The 21133-nt window shown below is 37.3% G+C and overlaps 1 protein-coding gene across 1 annotated transcript; it reads right to left on the minus strand.

Annotated features, from left to right (window-relative positions):
• Nucleotides 1-256: 256 nt before the first annotated feature.
• Nucleotides 257-8907, minus strand: LOC113337212 (subtilisin-like protease SBT1.4). The gene is made up of 6 exons (XM_026582912.1): nucleotides 8835-8907; nucleotides 5559-7848; nucleotides 2550-2850; nucleotides 1411-2178; nucleotides 648-1313; nucleotides 257-544 (listed from the first exon to the last, which is right to left on the minus strand). The coding sequence occupies exons 1-6, from the start codon at nucleotides 8905-8907 to the stop codon at nucleotides 257-259; spliced, it is 4386 nt and encodes a 1461-aa protein (XP_026438697.1).
• Nucleotides 8908-21133: the final 12226 nt, after the last annotated feature.

Genomic DNA, 21133 nt, shown 5'->3' on the forward strand with positions numbered 1-21133 from the left:
CAAGTTTCGGTTGCCTGGTAATCTTTTCCAGTTCGACAACCTTCTTTGAATTTATGGCTAGCCGAACTCTACCCTGTAGCCTTTTCATTCAAGATAATGTTGCACGCTAGTTATGAACCAAATATAAAATTGAAACACAAACCCAATTTAAATAAATATAAAAGTGTTATACATACCAAACTCCCTAACTAATTGTTCAAAACACACATAATCCATAACTAAGATGTTTTTTGAAACTAAAACCAAAATAAGGGATTCAACGACTACTACGACGAACTCTTTTACCACGAGTGTTGTGTTGAACTCCCTCATCAGTTGGGGATTGAACTCCACCGGATCCATCTCCTCCACGAGCGTCGCAGCTTGAACCTTCTCCTTGTTGTCGACCCCTCTTGAATTTCTTAGACCAACTCTCCTCCACCATTATTTGAGATATAAGTTCCTCCCATTGGCCATGGATCACGGGTTGTTCCTCTGCCGAAATCGAATCTCCACTACGGATTCGAGTCATCCATTTCTTTAACAAGTTCTTACCCTTCTTCACCTGATTCAAATTTTAACCACAAGTAAATATATTTTCTATACTTTGTAACAAATTAAAGTATAAAGCGAAGAAATTTTCTTACCACATTATCTCATAACCGAACGGCTTCTTCTCCACAAATAGGCATCTCCTTCTGAGCTCTCTTAGCCTCCCTGTCCTTTGCCTTCGCCTTCGCCTTATCAGTACGAGATTGTTGTTCTTTATTAATCACAAAAGGATGATTAATCTCTTGATGCCACTCCATGTAATTTTCTTCGCATGCATTTACATCTTCACCACAAGGTACATAATCAGCTCTAGATATGTAGTATTTCTTTAAATTATTCCAATGTTCCACCGTGGGAGTTGGTTCGTATTTTGGGATAAAATAGTTCTCGGTGTTCTTTGTTCCTCGAACCTGCAACTCGAAATTTTCTTTCTCCACATTTGGATCCATTTGAACACAAGAAAGTTGTCTTAGTACTCTCCTTGGATTATAGATTGCGTAGCCGTTAGGATACCAAATTGGTCCATAGTAACCCGGGACGACTAAGTAACCTTGCATGTCGTCTTCAGGTACCTCTTCATCATCGGGTACCGTGTATGGGTGAAACACCACATCGATCACCATCAAATTATCCAATTTCTCCCTCAACGAAGCCAACTGCTCTTCTTTAGACTTCTTTAGTGCATCCAAAAACACCCATTTTCCTGCTGTAGGTTGGCCATAGGGATAAGGTTTCTTTTCCGTAGCCAATTTCAGTGAAGTGAAGTGGTCGTAGATCCAAACCTATGCGAAAAACAAAAATGTTAAACACATAGATGAAATTGAATTGGAAACAAAAAATCTTAGCGAATAAGAGTTAAGTAACAATGTTGAAGGTCACCTGAATAAGAGTTAAGTAACCTCCAATTTGAGTTGTCTTAATCCTCGACCCTTTATCCATCTGTCCTAACACAAATGTAAGCACCCCGGTGGCCCATGAGTAGTTGTTAATCTCATCGAGATTCTCCAAAATCTGTAGATAATGTGCATCCACCTTATTTCCAGAAGTGTCAGAGAAAATAACAGTTCCTAGCTGATATAACCAATAAGCAGTGACATGGTGCTTAAGATTCTCCTCGTACATCACCAACCGTCCACTCTTTACCTTCTTAGTTGTATCCGCAAATGCTTCCTTTAACCTTACCAGCTTGAATTTCCTCATCATCTTCTTCGAAGATCTATTTTCTTCCTTTGGATTATACTCATCTCCACGTTTAGGTTCCTTCACGGAACGTCTAAACTCACATTGGGCCTTTCCTGAATCCCATCCTAGACACTTTACAGTCAATGCCTCAAGAGCTTCATAACTCATCGATTGGTTGTAGCCTTCTCGAAGACATTTACCTTCCACTGGTAGGATGGTGATTCTCATGCAATCATCAGGAGTAATTGTCATCTCTCCAAATGGAATATGCATGGTATATCTCTCCGGATAATGCCTCTCTAGAAATGCAGAAACGACAACAGTGTCAAAGTCCTTATGTGCCAACTCAAGGGCTCTCCATAACACGCATTCTTTAACCTTGTCCTGAAACTCTTGACTCTCCTTCGAAAGATCCCAATTGGAAGCCTTTTGACGATGAATAAGACGAATTGCATCACGATGATCCTACAAATAACATCACACTATTAATACTTAACGAAACATATGTCCACAAAATCTTAAACTTGTTTTACTAGTTAAGAATGAACTTAAGAATACTTTTGTCGCATAGATCTTCGCGGCCAATGAGTGTTTGTAGCCAAAAAATGTTTCCCTCAATCAATTGGAGTACCATAAGTTGGGCTCACTGGTGCCAAACACAAATCATCAGGGGGAATGTGTGAATATCTAGGACCCGACAGATTCGGCTTCCTTTTCTCTTCAACGAGAATAATTTGTAGATCTTGTATATCTTCCTCTTCTTCTTCCTCTTCCTCCCCTTCTTCATCTTCTTCCTCTTCCTTATCTCCCTCCTGTCCCTCCTCTCCCTTATCTGCATCCCCTTCTTCCTCTTCCTCTTGTCCTTCCTCTTCCAACTCCTCTTCTTCTGCATCTTCAACTTGTTTTCTTTGTTTTTCAACCTCTTCATTTGTAGTGGCTTCATTTCCTTGATCTTCTTCATCATCATTTTGTTCTTCATCATTCTCCATCATCTCTTTATTAACATCTTGGATTACATTACTAGCATTTTTAGCATTTTTAGTACCACAGTGTCGGAAATCCAAATGTATTCTACCACGAGGGGTGGGAGTTCTCAAATCTTCATCTAGATAGGGATTAGTTCTCTTTCCTTTCTTCCTAATGAATGAAAACCACAATATTAGATAAACACAATATTTTATTATCAAATAAATCAATAACATGGGACTAAATCAAACACAAGTTGTAAACAGATTAAAGTTCGTCAAGCTTAAATGAGTTTTTTAAATAACCGAACTAAAGGTTCAGTTATCTATCATGAGTTGCGAAGTAACCGAACTACATATTTGGTGTTAACAGACAATATTTCGGTTACCTATTGGAAATAACGAGCTAACCGAACTATGCTATACAAAAGTTCGGTTACCTATATAATTTATCGACTAAACCGAACTCAAATTTCCAATTCTAAACAACAAGTTCGATTAGGAATATCTAGGGTTTTATTTTGCAATCTAACCGAACTATGCTATACCAAAGTTCGGCATAGTTTATCAACTACACCGAACTCAAATTTCCCATATTAAAGAAGCAGTTCTGTTAGGAATATCTAGGATTTTGTTTTGCGAGATCACAAAACTATGTTATACCAAAGTTCGGTTACCTATATAATTTATCGACTACACCGAACGCAGATTTCCTATACTAAAGAAAAAGTTCGGTTACAAAAGATTTTATTTCCAGCTAACCGAACTACACAGTTCGGTTACCTAAAAATGGATAAAGTTTGCGACACTGCCGAACTGTTCTTCATATTGAAAGTTCGGTTACCAAAAAACTAGGATTTTCAAAATTTTCCTAGCCGAAATGTCTACTGTAACTTCAATTTTCAATTGGTTTTGATGATTTTTAATCGATTTCTTCAACAAAAAACGAATTAAAAGGAATGGGTATGAAGGAAATTACCCGCATATTTGCATATCACTTGAATCAGACTTCTTGGTTGTTGTTGGATGATTGATTTTTCCTCTCTTCTTTGTTTCAAGTCTTTTATCAATTGCCAATTCTTTTGGGAGATTTGCTATATGTGTGAGTCCCGGACTCGATCCTGGAAGTCTTGGCGTTTGCTTAGTACGCATTGTTTATAAAGATGGATTAATCGACGATGAAATTTTTTTGAATCGACGATTAACGTCGATGTATACGTAGGAGGAAAAGAAAAGAAGAAAAAGAAAGTAATAGAGTTTTAGTTCTTTTTTTAAAATTGATTTTAGGTTTTAATATGAGTTAGATTAGTAGGTCATGGTTAAATTAGTGAGTTATTAGGATTAATTATAACCTTAATTAGGATAAGGGCTGACTAATATTCCCTATCTTTTTAGGACAGCCCTTAAGAATTTAGGGTGGACACCCCTATCAAATAGTAGTCCCCCACCAATTTAGAGTAGTCCCCAGAAAATTGTTCATCTTTTAAGAGGGGTCTCCAGTCTCCAGAGGATTAAAAGAGACTCCCTTTCCAAGAGTAATTAACTTCATGTACTAACATCCATCATCATTAAGAAGATGCCATATGCGCAAGTCATGAAGACATAAATAATAATCTGACTTGGTTGGGTATAGGAATGGAAATGGGATGGCTTATGTGATTTACATCAACTTTATCAGAATGGAACTCCAGATTTTGTTCAAGGCTGATTCACTTGGTTAAAGAGGCGTTGACATGTTATGAAACATTTCTGTAAAGTGGATTTTTAAAACAGATACGATTCATTACAAGGAATAGATAATCAAAAGATCTTCTAATAGATTTCAGTAACTGTCCTTCTTTCTTTTGATGGGGTTTTTGGAAGTTAAAGCTGCGCTCTCTTTAAAATTCAGGATCCTAACACTTTAAGAGGTTAGAAGCACATTATGTTTTCCTAAATGAGTCACACATCCATCCATCTATTTGGAGCTGTCTGAGAAACTTTCACTGAAATATCGAAAAATGTTAAAGAGACATTGGTCAGGAAAACTGGAGCAACAAAAGGTTGTTATAGGTAGGAAATTGAATTGGAGCACCAACATTATACAGATCATGTATAGCAACAATAATATCGGACATTACTAACTTCATGGCCATGGGAGTACGTCGCACCAAGATTTTTCATGTATCAGTTTCTTTTTGTTTTCTTTTTTGCACCGCTTTTGTGTTGTTTTTGAATAGACATATCACATATGTCTGCTTGGTGGTATAGATGAGCAGATGCTTTTTCAAGCAAAAAATTCGTTTAGTTCAATATTTTTTATGAGTTCAATATGTTATTACGATCCAAAAACCCGGTTAAAGGAAGACAATTGTTTCATAATTATGATCCAAAAACTGGGATTAAAGGAAAACAATCTTTATGAACCGGAAAATAAGATGAAGAGAACCTTGTTCTTTATATCCTAAAACCGTGTAATTCAATTATGTGCAGTTCTTATTACTCCCTGTACTACTCACTTGGATTATTTGATGTTTACTAGCTAGGAGGTCTAGTGCTGAGAAAATTCGAATGGTGGTGTTCGACATGGAGCGTTGGTCTATTCCAGGAACAGATGGTTTTGCTCCTGGATTCTGCCAAGTTATGTGGGACATAGCGGAAAAGGATTTGCAGGCATTTGTCGACTATTTAACAATAATCAGGAAAATGGTATTCACCAAAAAACTCAAATCAGTGAAAGTTGTTTTGGATAACTAAACTTCCTGTTAATATAGCCGTTCAGTCACTTGAGCTACAAGAAAACATAATTTACACAAAGCAGCATCTTGGACCCATTTTATTATTTCAGACAACAGAAGGATCGATATCAATGAATTCCAAACATCAGAAGTCAATCAATACGAGGAAATCAAACTAGTGGTAGAGGCCTCAGCAGCTGGAGCTGGCCACATTACAGCAACAGGGCTGCGCACGGTACCATGCACAGTACTAATCCATTCGATTGCCCCAAACTCCATCTTAGTAGTATTATCATTTTTGCTCAAGCTTTTGAATGTGACTTCATAAGACAATTTCTGGTTTGGCAAGGCGAATATAAGTAAGCTTGGCCAAACACTGATTTTAACTGATGGTGGACTTTTTACCTTCACTCTGTAGATTCCAAATGCCAGCCTCCCAACATTAGTGACCACTCTCTTGTACTTGACAACTGAGTCATTCGGTGACTTGAAAACAACGGAGAAGGATGGGTAATTCAGATCGCCTGGACCTGCAGCCAATTTGTGTAACCCGCAATCGACCTTTCTATCCTTGATAAAGAGCGCCATTTGTTTTTGATTGTACCCCATGGAGCAGAGGAACGCTTCGTAATCACTTGGTTGAATGTCGTATACCAAACCCGGATTTAAGGCTTCGTTGGGGTCAACATGTCCAGCACCATGTTGGAATGGATTTGAAATGTTTCCAGTAGCCAGATCAGTAATTGGTTTACCTGCGTTGTCTGAGTTATACGCTGTAGTCATAAGAGCAGACTTGATTGCAGCTGGAGTCCAGTTAGGATAAGCCTTCCGAAGCATTGCAGCTAATCCGGTCACGTGAGGGCATGCCATGGAGGTACCAGAAATAATGTTGAACGCGACCCGTCTTTTATCGAAATCTAAGCCTTTTGGACCAGTAGCGCCAGTCCAAGCAGCCAAGATATTAACACCTGGTGCGATAACATCCGGTTTGAGAATTTCTGGTGTTATATGGTTAGGGCCACGACTAGAAAATGAAGCAACTTTAGGAGCTGAAGGAGAAGAACCAGTTACAGTTCCTCTGAAGACGAATGACGCTACTGGTTTTTGTTGTGATTTAATATAGCGCACAATTGCAACCGCATCATTGAAGGTCACCTTAGCTCCTGGAATTGTAGGTGAATCAGCAGTCACTCCATCCCCGTAGTCAATCCGGTTGGCTGTAATGAATCCAACACCACCAGCTAATTTGACTGCATTTCCCTGGGCAACGGAATTACCATAACCACAAAGAACAATCTTTCCGGCGGCTTGGGTTGAATTTAGCTCCCCCTCTGCGCAAGATTCCCCAACAGCAATATCACCAGCAAAGACTAATTCTGTTTCTATGTTTTCAAGTGGCGTGCCAGAATATAATGAAACACCACTAAAAATCCTACCGTCGCCTAAAACCACATTACAGGGAAACTCTCTGTCGATTGTAGATGCTCCAACAGTTAGAAACCAAGGTGCGATATTAACGGTTGTAGAAGGACCAGGACCTGCATTGCCTGCAGCCGCAGAAACTAGTACTCCTTTCTCCACAGCACCAAATGCTGCAATTGCAATTGAATCTTCATCATACGGAACTGCTAATCCGTTGGCACCAACAGAAAATGAAATCACATCCACTCCATCAGCCACAGCTTGATCCATTGCAGCCATAATATCAGCATCAGCACATCCATTGCTCCAGCATATCTTGTATATAGCAATTCTGGCCTTCGTTGCCATTCCTTTTGCATCTCCAACACCGTATTCATAGAATCCAGCCTTCTTAACAACAGATCCAGCAGCGGTAGATGCTGTATGTGTTCCATGTCCTTCTGTATCTCTTGGTGATTTTGTGTCTTTCTTCTCGTTTAACGTAATTCCTTTGTAATATGTTCGAGCACCGATTATCTTTTTGTTGCAAGATGTGTTGGGAAAATCAGGTGCAGTCTCACAGACACCTTTCCATTTCTTCGGCACAGGATCGGTTATACCCGAGTCATTGAAACTCTGACTTTCAGGCCAGATTCCGGAATCAAGAACTCCAACGATGATGTCACTAGCGTATTTTGAGTCAGCCCATAGACCAGAATATTCATTCAGACCAAGGAAATTTGGAGTACGAGTTGTATGGATTTGGTGAATTCGTTGAGGGAGTATCGAAAGTATTCCCGGGAAACTACGAAGATAAGAGGCTTGAGAAGGTGTGAGTCCAGCAGCGAAACCGTGGGTAACATGGTTGTAAGTATACATGATAACCTCTCCAGGATGGGACAACAAAGAAAGATGAGGAGGAAGGGATTGGAGTGCGGAAGTATACCAATCAAGGTGGGATGCAAAAATGGACGGTTTGTCTAATTTAGAGACATGAACAATGTAAGTCTCTTGCTGTTCATCATAATTATATGATGAAGATGATGATGATGATAGTGTTTGAGAAAAGGAGGAAGAAAGTAGTAGAGATAGTAAAATTGTAAAGAAGTTTATGATAGATGGAGTAGTAGTAGTCATGATTGAGATTTGAGATTGTTTGATGCCTGGTATTCTTCAACATCATGGGGTATATATATACAAATTCTAATGCTAACTGATAACATTGAAACCATATTTTAATTTGGGATTACTTCTAATAATTTGTGATCAACATGCATATCTTGAATATTAAGATATAATATTCAAACTGATCACAATAATTGAAATGAGACAAGTCGGCCTTCTAAGTTTTAATCTATCGAACTTGGCAGGGGATACAACTATTTTCAACTATTTTCAGGTAAATCCTTTTTTTTTACTACCGCGTACTTGCTCTTTGGATTGACCAATTTGTGATGGAAATCGTCATGATTAATGGGTAATGTTCACCATCTAATAATCAAATCTCATGATTATCATGTGAACTGACACCTACTTAATCTATTTTTAAAATAAAGCCAGGCGTATCACATTTCAGAATACTTAATTGGTTCAATCAGTGATCATATATTAGTCCTACTTCGTGGTAAGCTCTTGATAATCTAAATTATTTTGTTGGTAACCTCAAAAATTAATTATAAATCGTTTGTCTGACATTGCCACAAAAAAAAAAAATCTATTTGCAACTTGATCCAAGATGGAATCTTACAACATGTTACAAATCTCATCACATGTTAATTATTTTCGAACTACCGTGGTTGTTTATACTTTGTTTTAATTTTTTAATTTAGTTTCATCTAAAAAAAATGGGAATGTAATAATTACCCTTCATATTGAAGGATCTGGGATAAATACCCTTAAATAACTTTACAAATGTTCCTGATGGTATAGTTGAAAACTTATTTAAATACATAAGTTATTCAATTCCGTATTTAGCCTTCTTCTCTCACTCTGATTCTTCTCTACTTTTTGTCACATTAAAATATCTCGTTGCTCCTACCACCATCTACATCTCTCTTACCACCACCTCCATCATTTCCGTCATCACTACCACCACCATTTCCAACCACCATCACTATTTCCATCTCCACAGTCAACATCATACTTATTTTACTATCTCTGCTGCCACCACTCTAATGTTATCCAAATTCCACCACCGCAACAATAAATCATAGGTATTTTATCAGATTCAGCTACAAACGTAACCTGAAAATATATATTAGGTTTTATTTTATTCAATTCAAGACAGTTTAAAAACCTAGATCGATGTCAACATCGTTTTTCTTAAAGATTTACTGTGAAGGGAAGAATTGATGAGATTCAAGATCAGTATAATTTGAAGGATTCATCTTCAAAAACGATTGAAAAGGTAAGTCAATCATTATCCTTTTAACTAAATCGAGAGTTTCAATTGGTCGATTTCAGATTTGAAATTTCTGAAAAGTAATTTTAGGATTTCAAAAACTTTATGATTGAACTTGTAGGGTCAATAATGGCGAAGGTTGGTGTTTTAGTTGTGGACTGATGGTGGGTGGTGGTGTTGTTGCAGCGGTGGTGGTTGATATCATTGTCAATAATTATGATTCAGGGTTAAGAAAAGTCAAGTGAGTTTCTGCCAGGACTTATTGATGGTTCAGGTACAAATTATTATTCACCTTTTACTGTACTCAAGACTCTATTAAAGTTTCTGTTGTGTTTTGATTTTGTGCTTTGACTATAATCTCAACTGTGTTTTGATTTTGTGCTTTTAAACGAACGCGCAATTGAGGGATATGAATTACTATCCCCATCCAATAGTGTCTACTAAGGGGTGATTTTTGGGGGTGGAAATACTAAAATACCCTTTGGTTAATTAAAAAACATTATGAAAATATTATTATACCCTTCCCACAAAATAAAAAATAAAAACTTTAAATTAAAAACCAAATTCATATCCCTTCATTCTACACCATCATTTCCGACACTCTTAGGATTAGGTTTTTGAAAAAAAAATTCCCCTCATCGTTCTTCATCGAAGATTAATCGTAGATTCAAAAATTTCTTCGTCGATTAACCTACCTGAATCCATAACCATGCATCCACGAAAGAAATCAGATCCCTAAACGAAGTCAAAATCGATTGCGCAACAAAACTTAGAACAATGGCTTGCTTTGATTTCTCAATAGAAACAACAACAAGAAGAAGAGGCTTCAGACGATCAACTTCTCGTAAACATGGCTTCTGTGAGAAGGTAAGTGATTTTGAATTGTTTTATAAGTATTTGAATCGATTTAAAGCATTGGGTTTAGGTGAAAATCGTGAACCCTAACTCAAACAGTTGAGTTTCAGTGAGTTCCAGCATTGAAATTTGTATGAATACCATGCCAGTAAATTTTTACTGCATAGAAAATAGTTTGAAGACCATGACGTTTGCAATTTCTGGCATTGAATTTAGTATGAATACAAAGCCGTCACAGTGCCTAAAATTACAAGAAACTGAATGTTTAGTCCCGGCATTGATATTAGGTTGATGTTGACGCCGACACTGTATACCAACACTGGTTTTAAACTTTCGATTATGCCGGCATGCCTCTTTAGGGATCCAGGAAGCCCCTTAGTATTACCAAGGATTACCGGCATTATCGGCGTTTTTCTTCAATGCCAGCAGTATGCCCCGACATGGTTATGTTTACAATAGACGATGCCATCATTTGGTCCCGGCATGACCATGTTGTCGATAGACAATGCCGGCTTCTGTGTTTCCATGATGTTATTCAATATATTTGTGCCCGCATCAGATATAATTGTTATTTTTCGTCCATTTATTTCGTATGCATTTTGATAGGGCTAAAGCCAAGGAAGTTAAAGCCAAGGATGCTAAGAAAGGAAAAAGTATAGATGCTTGCGTTAAGAAAACAAAGAAAAACAATCTTGGCACTCCCATGTCTCTTCCACCTCGAGGAAAATACTTAGGTCGCAATAAGCGTTTGGGGGCAGGCTCTGCAAGAGGGAAATTTTGGGATAGTAGGGACCGCAGTAAAATAACAATCCGTGAACATACTGGAGAAGTTGATGCTGAGAACGATGAAGAGGAAGATGATGAGGTCCAGCCAAGTCAACAAGCGAGCCGAAATGAAGTTGTAGAGGAAGGCATTGGGAAAAGTCAAAAACTGACACAAGGTGAAGGTGAAGGCGCTCAACCGGCAGCGGAAGAACAAGGGAATAAAAAATTAGTCAAAGTCAAAGTAAACGGTTAGCACCTTCCTGACCCTAATGACATGTTATCAAACCTTAGTGGTTGGAATTATTGGGGCGAACCTGAGAAACCGGCACTATTTGGCTACAAGGACTCGTGGGGTCATACTATCTATCAAACCTATGTAAGAATCTTTATCTTGTGTGCATATGTATTGTGTTGTATTTTTTAGAGAATTGCTTGGTCGAACTCGCAAGAGTTGCTATCTCAAGCTTGTTTGTCAAGTTTAGTTGCCAAAACTATAAGTCTTGATTTTTTAGACTACTTAGTTAAGTCTCAGATTAGGATATATTGTGTAGTTGAGCCTTAGACTTCACGGCGTTCATCGATTGAAGTCGAATAACTACTAAGGGGAGCTTGTGGAACTTCATCAATTGGTACTATAAAATTAAGATTATTGTGAGGTGATTGATAATACTAGGCTGTTCTTCGGGAATATAAGTCCGGTTTATCAATTGGTTCATGTTTACCTTGATTTATCAAAATATGGAACAAAACTCATAGGTATTTCCGTGGGATACAAATTTATCTATCCAATAGACTTTTCTGCGTGAGACAACTTTGTTTATTAAAGTCTTCGACTTTGGGTCATAGCAACTCTTAGTTGTGGGTGAGATCATCTAAGGAAACCAAGTGCGTACCTTGATCAGTGTGAGATTGATTAGGGATCAACTACATTCCAGTCCGAAGTAACTTGGAGTAGGCTAGTGTATGTAGCATCTTAATACAATATGGTGTTCAAATCTGGACTAGGTCCTGGGGTTTTTATGCATTTGTGGTTTCCTCGTTAACAAAATTTCTTGTGTTTGTGTTATTTCTTTCCCGCATTATAGTTGTTTATATAATTGAAATATCACATCTTGTGCGTAAGTTTAATTAATTAGATAATCCAATCTTTGGTTGTTGATATAAATTTATTGACACTTAAACATTGGTATTTGGTACCGTTCAAGTAATTTCTTATATTCAATCGGGTTCGCAAATTTTTAATTGTTTGATTGCAAATTGAATTGAGAAATAGAGATACAACTCTTGGATATATTTCCATTGATTGAGTCTGACTGTCTAGTTGATTCTCTTGGAATTATATTGGAGTTTGTCCATACAAATTAGTAAGCGAAATATTGGGTATGGTTGTTAGACCCCCGTTTTTCAGTATTTATGTAAAATTCCTAATTGTGTTGTCTCCTAATTGTAGGATCATAATAAAATCGTTCTTGTTTGCGGACACTAAGCCGCGAGTCATTGGGATTTGACTAAGTAAGGTGACGAGGTCCAAAATTTAGTAAAGGAGTCTGGGATATATCCTTCGGTTGAAAACTAGGTGAAGTATGATTCTGTTACATTTAATTGTTTTATCGAGAGGTATCATGGTGAACCTGATACCATGCACTTTCCATTTGGGGAGATGATCTTGATCCCCGATGATGCTCAGAATATTCTAGGCTTATGAGTCACCGACAAGTCAGTTGCAGAAGGAGATAAATGGCAATTCCTTGAATGGTCTGACTAACAAGTTGTTTGGCTGGGATTACGAAACTTCTTTGGAAAGCTTCTAAGTAGTTAAGACTGTTAGGACAAAGACCATCAAACTCGTGTATCTTAAGGAGAAGTTTGAAGATACCAAGAAAATAAGTTTGGAGGATGGTTGGGACCCCAAAAGAATTCGCTATACAGTCGCTGCGTACCTGTTATTCATCTTGGGCACTAAGTATTCTCTGACGCTAGTGGGAACAGGGTGAGTGCTAACCACCTATAATACTTGGATCCATTGGAAGATGTTGCTGGTTATTCTTGGGGCACCGTGGTTATGACACATTTGATGACGGAAATGAGAAAGGCCTCTCAGGCTGTTACAAACCAATTTGTCGGCAATTTCACTCTTCTTCAGGTATTTTTGTTTTTCAACTTATTCTCTTATATATTGTTCACATGTACCCTTATCATTATTATTAGAAACAAAATTAGTCCTTCTAATTTTTACCATTCCCTATTGGCATATGTGTGGGCTTGTGAACACTTCCCAACATTGTTCAAGAACTACAAATCATTGACAATAAAAGAAATTTTCGATCCTGAAGCTCCTAGAGCTCGGAGATATGAGTTCAATAATATTTCGAAGCCCGGCTACAACGGTCGACTGACAGATATGAGATTGGCACTGAACGCGATGACTACCAAAGATGTTGTGTTCGACCCTTACAAGGATGCTAGAGATAACCTCCACTATCTGAGGTATTATAACGTTGCATTTTATAATGGAACGTTGTTCCACCCAAAGGGATACATTATGTCGGATCCCAGAAGTTTGATGCGGCAACTTGGATTTAAGAATGGAACTTGGTTGCATACATATGATACTGAAAGGTACAAACTTGACTTTGATTCGAGCCTTTCAACATCCTTAAAGTGGAGGGTAGTGCATACGCCAAATCCAGAACCAACACATTGGAGGGATAGGGAACCACATCATTTGGTAGATATTAGTAAATGGGAGATTGCGAGAAACGGTGATGAAACCCATCCCGACTACATGCATTATTACAAGGAAGTCTCGAATCCTTTTGTTGTGAGCCCGAATGACGAAGTAATTCCACCCTAGAAAAATGCTCCCGTTCAAACTCCTACAGAGGCACCACATACATTTGCCTGACTTCAGAGGCTGTCATATTGCTAGTAAGTATTTCTTATATTATTATATAAATATATACTAATTATGGGTTGGATGTATGAGACTAGCGACGTCGGCTTGCCAAGAACGAGAAAGGTGAGGTGTTATCCTCCGAAGAAATTAATGAAGTCGAGGAAAAATTTGATAAAATGGAAGACCCAAGTGCAAAAGCTTTGTTCGGGAAAACAAGGAAGGTGTTAGCCAAAAAGCAAAAGACTAAGTGATAGTATTTGTGGTTCTTCATTTGGAATTGGTTGTTAGGTTTTGAACTATGTGGAACATGTTTTTGTTTGCAACTCATGATACATTCTTTACTTGTTTGGTTTACTTTTGGTTTTTGGTAGCTGGTTTAAGAACATTTCAGTTGTTTGATTTATATTGAACACGTTTAGATTTCTATGAAAAACTGATTTTTTCTAAGTTTTCTTCCCATAGTTGGTTATGCACCGACATTGAAAGTTTTATATAAATCAAAGCCGTCATTTTTATCGGCACTGTTATATCATTACATATCTATGTCGTAACTGGTGCCGGCATTCTAATGCTTTTATGAAACTATGACGGTATTTTGGTATGCTAGTCACACATTTCCTTATAAAAATTTTATCGGGTATTACAATATTACTTTATAAGATGATAATATTCTTAATTACCAAAAATATATGTCATAAATTTTTTTTTCATTTGAATAAGTAATGTTGGGGTGAAGACTACAAGCCAAGATATTGAAGTCCACGGGATTGCCTACTTGTACCGAAATGATGTAGTCATTAATTCACAGTGAAGACTACATGCCAAGATATTGAAAATAAAATCTTACAAAAACAAAAAAAGATGATCACAATTCTTAGCAACAAAAACTTGTAAATCAAAAAACTTGATCAAACAAATGAATTCAATCAAACTGATGATTCTGGACTCTAATCAACCAATAAATATACGAAAGAAAAAATTAATAAAACGGTTGACAATCTGATCTAAGAGAATTATATACATAGCATATGGTCTTTACTTTTTTATTAGTTTTTTTATGGATTTCTAATTTATTGTTAGAAAAGAGGGAACACTCAATGATTTAGCTAAAAGAAACAAGCCTCAAATTTGTAATTATTTTCTGGTAGAAACGTTTCTTAGTTGTTCTTCGCTTCTGTTTACTACTAGGCTAAGATTTAAACACCATCGTAGACATGTCACATATACGTGGTGAATTATTTTTGGGCCCCCTCTTATTCTTGGGCCAAGGGAAGTCGATCCTTTAGAAGCATGTTTTTAGGCATACCCAATAATTTCAGGGCATACCAAACACTAGTCCTAACTAGGGTGACCTGATAAGGGGTACCTTATGGGAGTTCAATTACCTAGATGCCCTTAATACAAAAATATAAAATCAGTTTTCTAAAAAATCAAAATCAGTTTCCCTTAATATCTCTTCTTCTTCCTCCTCTACCCGAACTCTTCTTCTTACGTTGTTGGGTTCGGCTAAAAATTGAGTTGCGTGTTTAGCCGAACTGTTCTTCACAAAAGCTTCCTGTAAGTGTATATGAACAGTTTGGCGTGAAATTTCATGAAATTTCGAGCCGAACCTAGTCCTGTGTGATCTGGAAGAAAAATTATGTGAGGTTCGGCACATATTATGATTATCGAATACGCCGAACCCCTATGAATCTTTATCCGTGACTATTATGATTATCGAATACGCCGAACCCCTATGAATCTTTATCCGTGACTAGGTTCGGCTTGAAATTTCATGAAATTTCACGCCAAACTGTTCATATACACTTACAGGAAGCTTTTGTGAAGAACAGTTCGGCTAAACACGCAACTCAATTTTTAGCCGAACCCAACAACGTAAGAAGAAGAGTTCGGGTAGAGGAGGAAGAAGAAGAGATATTAAGGGAAACTGATTTTGATTTTTTAGAAAACTGATTTTATATTTTTGTATTAAGGGCATCTAGGTAATTGAACTCCCATAAGGTACCCCTTATCAGGTCACCCTAGTTAGGACTAGTGTTTGGTATGCCCTGAAATTATTGGGTATGCCTAAAAACATACCAAAAGGTTCGCCGCTTACAATTAGCCGAACCCTAATGCATAAAGGGCAGATTTGTCATTATAAAAAAATTTGGTTAAGGGGTTTTCTGATTTTGTTATTTGACATCCCTTTTTGTCTTCACTTGGTATGCCTGAAATTATTTGGTATGCCCTAAAAGAGCCTTCATCCTTTAGCCCTATGCCGAAAATGGCCTTGGATGATTCTTAATAGAAGGGCTTCATCCATGATCTTGATGTCTATTCTGTTGGTTAGGGGATGTCCTAAAATTATAGTAAATGTCCAAGTAACCCTTTCATCAATTAAACCTAAATAATAACTAAAAGAAAACTCTTTAATTCTAATCAATAACAACCCAAAATTAATCATCATCGTCGACAACCCAAAATTAATCATCATTAATAACCGTTCCATCAACCAAACCAAAAAAAAGAAAAACCAACATAATTCTCTAATTCTAATCTACGACCCAAAATCATCCTGTTCCTATTATCTAGCTTCAGTTAATTTCAATGAGATGATGTCGGGAAATCTTTATGGGTTTGAAAAGGTAAGTCAATCACTATCCTTTTAACTAAATCGAGAGTTTCAATTGGTCGATTTCAGATTTGAAATTTCTGAAATGTAATTTTAGGATTTCAAAAACTTTATGATTGAACTCGTAGGGTCAATAATGGCGAAGGTTGGTGTTTTAGTTGTGGACTGATGGTGGGTGGTGGTGTTGTTGCAGCGGTGGTGGTTGATATCATTTTCAATAATTATGATTCAGGGTTAAGAAAAGTCAAGTGATTTTCTGCCAGGACTTATTGATGGTTCAGGTACAAATTATTATTCACCTTTTACGGTACTCAAGACTCTATTAAAGTTTCTATTGTGTTTTGATTTTGTGCTTTGACTATAATCTCAATTGTGTTTTGATTTTGTGCTTTTAAACGAACGCGCAATTGAGGGATATGAATTACTATCCCCATCCAATAGTGTCTACTAAGGGGTGATTTTTGGGGGTGGAAATACTAAAATACCCTTTGGTTAATTAAAAAACATTATGAAAATACTATTATACCCTTCCCACAAAATAAAAAAATAAAAACTTTAAATTAAAAACCAAATTCATATCCCCCCATTATACACCATCATTTCCGGCACTCTTAGGGTTAGGTTTTTGAAAAAAAAATTGCTCATCGTTCTTCATCGAAGATTAATCGTAGATTCAAAAATTTCTTCGTCGATTAACCTACCTGAATCCATTACCATGCATCCACGAAATAAATCAGACGATCAACTTCTTGCAATCTCACTCTTCTTCAGGTATTTTTGTTTTTCAACTTATTCTCTTATATATTGTTCACATGTACCCTTATTATTATTATTAGAAACAAAATTAGTCCTTCTAATTTGTACCATTCCCTATTGGCATATGTGTGGTCTTATGAACACTTCCCAACATTGTTCAAGAACTACAAATCATTGACGATAAAAGAAATTTTCGATCCTGAAGCTCCTAGAGCTCGGAGATATGAGTTCAATAATATTCCGAAGCCCGGCTACAACGGTCGACTGACAGATATGAGATTGGCACTGGACGCGATGACTACCAAAGATGTTGTGTTCGACCCTTACAAGGAGGCTAGAGATAACCTCCACTATCTGAGGTATTATAATGTTGCATTTTATAATGGAACGTTGTTCCACCCAAAGGGATACATTATGTCGGATCCCCAACGTGTGATGCGGCAACTTGGATTTAAGAAAGGAACTTGGTTGCATACATATGACACTGAAAGGTACAAACTTGACTTTGATTCGAGCCTTTCAACATCCTTAAAGTGGAGGGTAGTGCATACGCCAAATCCAGAACCAACACATTGGAGGGATAGGGAACCACGTCGTTTGATAGATATTAGTAAAAGGGAGATTGCGAGAAACGGTGATGAATCCCATCCCGACTACATGCATTATTACATGGAAGTCTCGCATCCTTTTGTTGTGAGCCCGGATGACGAAGTAATTCCACGCAAGAAAAATGCTCCCGTTCAAACTCCAACAGAGGCACCACATACATTTGCCGGACTTCAGAGACCGTCATATTGCTAGTAAGTATTTCTTATATTATTATATAAATATATACTAATTATGGGTTGGATGTATGAAACTAGCGACGTCGGCTTGCCAAGAACGAGAAAGGTGAGGTGTTATCCCCCGAAGAAATGAAGGAAGTCGAGGAAAAACTTGATAAAAGGGAAGACCCAAATGCAAAATCTTTGTTCGGGAAAACAAGGAAGGTGTTAGCCAAAAAGCAAAAGACTAAGTGATAGTATTTGTGGTTCTTCATTTGGAATTAGTTGTTAGGTTTTTAACTATTTGGAACATGTTTTTGTTTGCAACTCATGATACATTCTTTACTTGATTGGTTTACTTTTGGTTTTTGGTAGATGGTTTAAGAACATTTCGGTTGTTTGATTTATATTGAACATGTTTAGATTTCTATGAAAAACTTATTTTTTCTAAGTTTTCTTCCCACAATTGGTTATGCACCGACATTGAAAGTTTTATATAAATCAAAGCCGTCATTTTTACCGGCACTGTTATATCATTACATATCTATATCGTAACTGGTGCTGGCATTCTAATGCTTTTATGAAACTATGCCGGTATTTTGGTATGCTAGTCACACACTTCCTTATAAATTTTTTATCAGGTATTACAATATCACTTTATAAAATGATAATATTCTTAATTACCAAAAATATATGTCATAAATTTTTTTCTCATTTGAATAAGTAATGTTGGGGTGAAGACTACAAGCCAAGATATTGAAGTCCACGGGATTGGCATACCAAAATATACTTCTCGGTTTCTCAAATTGTAGATTTAATTTATCACATGATGTGTCATCGAATCATTCTTACAATTTGCAGACATTGATATTGTGTCATTGCATAAATGTTTCTGGGTTTCTTTGTGGATTTGGGCATTTGAAAAATTTACGGCATCTCGATGTATCATGTACCGATATTGAAGTTCTACCAGATGATATTGGGTTGTTAAAACATGGATTATATGCATAAGTAGGCCTGGTTTGGACCTTCACTTTCATTTCTAGGCCATTTTTTTTATTTCTTGCAAAACTAGGCAAGTTAAACGGATTCCATCCACTTTAACCATCTCGGTCAATTTATCGCGTTGACTTGTCAATATCTCGCCAAAATATCATATAGGGATATCTCATGGATGTGGTAAGATTACTGAAATAACCTTTTTGTACGTGCGTCACTGCTTTAGTGATTCTCGTCCATTTCTTCCTTCTTCTCTCTAGTTCTCTCTGGTTCTTCTAAATCAATTTTTTCTTCTGCTAAAATCAAGAGATAACTTAGGGTTTTTTTTTCTAATCAAACCTAATTAACATTAATGGTGGATGTTTAGAAGAGATTTACATTTATTCCACCTGCAATGGTGTTTTCACAATAGGGAAATTCTTATACGGAATTCTTCTTCCTATCAATTTCAGTCTCCTCGTATCTTTCTTCTTCCTTGGATTAACTGGGTATGTAAATCAGTCAAAACCCCTTTTCTTCTAATTTGTCAAATTTCATGAATTCATTGTGATTTCAGCAAAACCCATTATTCAATTTTGTTAATTTCATGACCAGGGTATTTGGGAACCAGCTGTTGTTCTTAATGGGGCTTGGATATACAAATCCAACATATGCTGCTGCTGTTCAGCCTGCAATCCCTGTGTTTACTTTTGTTTTAGCAGCTTTCATGGGGTACTCTCAAATTTGATCCTCCATTTGTTCATTTCAACTTTTTTCCTCTTTTCCTTGCATTTGGGTGACTGGGGAGATTGAATTTTTGCAGCACCGAAAAAGTGAATCTGATGAAAATTGGAGGTCAACTCAAGGTTGGGGGCACAATAGTATGTGTTTCTGGAGCTATAGTAATGGTTTTGTTCAAGGGACCATCTATATTTGGAGAGGATGTCACTGAATTGTTGCACGGAGCAGCGACGACGAATGATTTAATTGCCGGGGCACAACCAGAACCTGCTGGAGGGTTGATTTCGGGTTTGTTGGGTATTGGTCTTACCAAGTTTCACATTGGGATGCTCTGCTTGATTGGGAACTGCTTTTGTATGGCTGTTTATCTATCCTTCCAGGTATTTAGATGTTTCACAATGGGATGTTCTGCTTGGTTGTGGTAATGGTTTGCTTAGATGAACTAGTAGGTGGTATTCTCACGAACTGAAAATGGAACACAACCTGTTCACAGAATTTCCTGAATGATGAGAACACAGAATGGAACAGGAGAGTGGATGGAGACATCTGTTGTATACTTGAGAGCAGCAGGTGGTATTCGCATTCAATTGGGGGAGGCATTTCTACGGGAATTCGAATAGGAGGAAGATAAAAATTTTTGGAGGTAATTAAAGGAGATCTGTGGCATGAAAATAAATGGGTTCTTGCATTTGAATGAACATGGAATTTGGTGTTTGTGTGGTGAAAATTGTGTTAGAAGGCAGCAGAGAAGTGAGAGTTTTGTGGTTATGTTGATGAATAAGAAGTTGGGTTGCTCAAATTGAGTTTGAAACCATAAGATTTGTTGATTTCAGAAGGATGTTTGATTGATTGTTAGTGCAGAGAAAGATAGCGTTCGCTGCAGAAAGGGTGGTTCATGTCGAATACAAGCTGAGAAAGGGGTTTCAATTGTGGTCGTTATGAATTTATTACAGAATTAGAGTGAAATGGTTGTTGTGGAGGTTGAGATCGATGGGATCTGTGCTGCGGAGGTTGAGATTCAGAAGAGGTTGTGTAATTTAAGAACCAAAATTGAGACAGAGATGAAAAAGTGGAAGTTGGGTTTCAATTGAATTGAGAGATCGAAAAGGTGTTGGTTGTTTTACCTTGAAGTTAAGAGAAGGATGTGCTGTAAGAGAGCTGTAATGATGTTGATGTGAAATAGGTGATGGTAGAATTGATTTGAGTCCGCTGTTGTTGTTCCGAGCAGTATCTGAGAGAGGGTTATGTTGCTCAGAAATGTGGAGAGCTGATGGTTTGAGAGAGAGAATGATTGTTACAGAAGAGCTGGAGGCACTTGTGGAACTGCAGAGTGGTTGAGGTACTGTGTTAATTGAATGAGTGCAGTTTATAGTGAATTGGTGGGTAAGTTTGATGGCTGAAGGGATGAGCAGGTGGAGTTGTTGATGCAGTGCTGCAGGAGTTGCTGCTGTTTGCATCACTGATTTCAGCTAAAATTGCAGGTATATTGCAGCTGCATGAATTGATATTAAAAGGCTGGTTGATGTTGGAGTTGTGCTGCAGAGAAGTCACAACTGGTGGTAAATGG

This window comes from Papaver somniferum, unplaced genomic scaffold (genome assembly GCF_003573695.1).
Source record: "Papaver somniferum cultivar HN1 unplaced genomic scaffold, ASM357369v1 unplaced-scaffold_158, whole genome shotgun sequence".
In the NCBI taxonomy this organism is placed as follows: domain Eukaryota; kingdom Viridiplantae; phylum Streptophyta; class Magnoliopsida; order Ranunculales; family Papaveraceae; genus Papaver; species Papaver somniferum.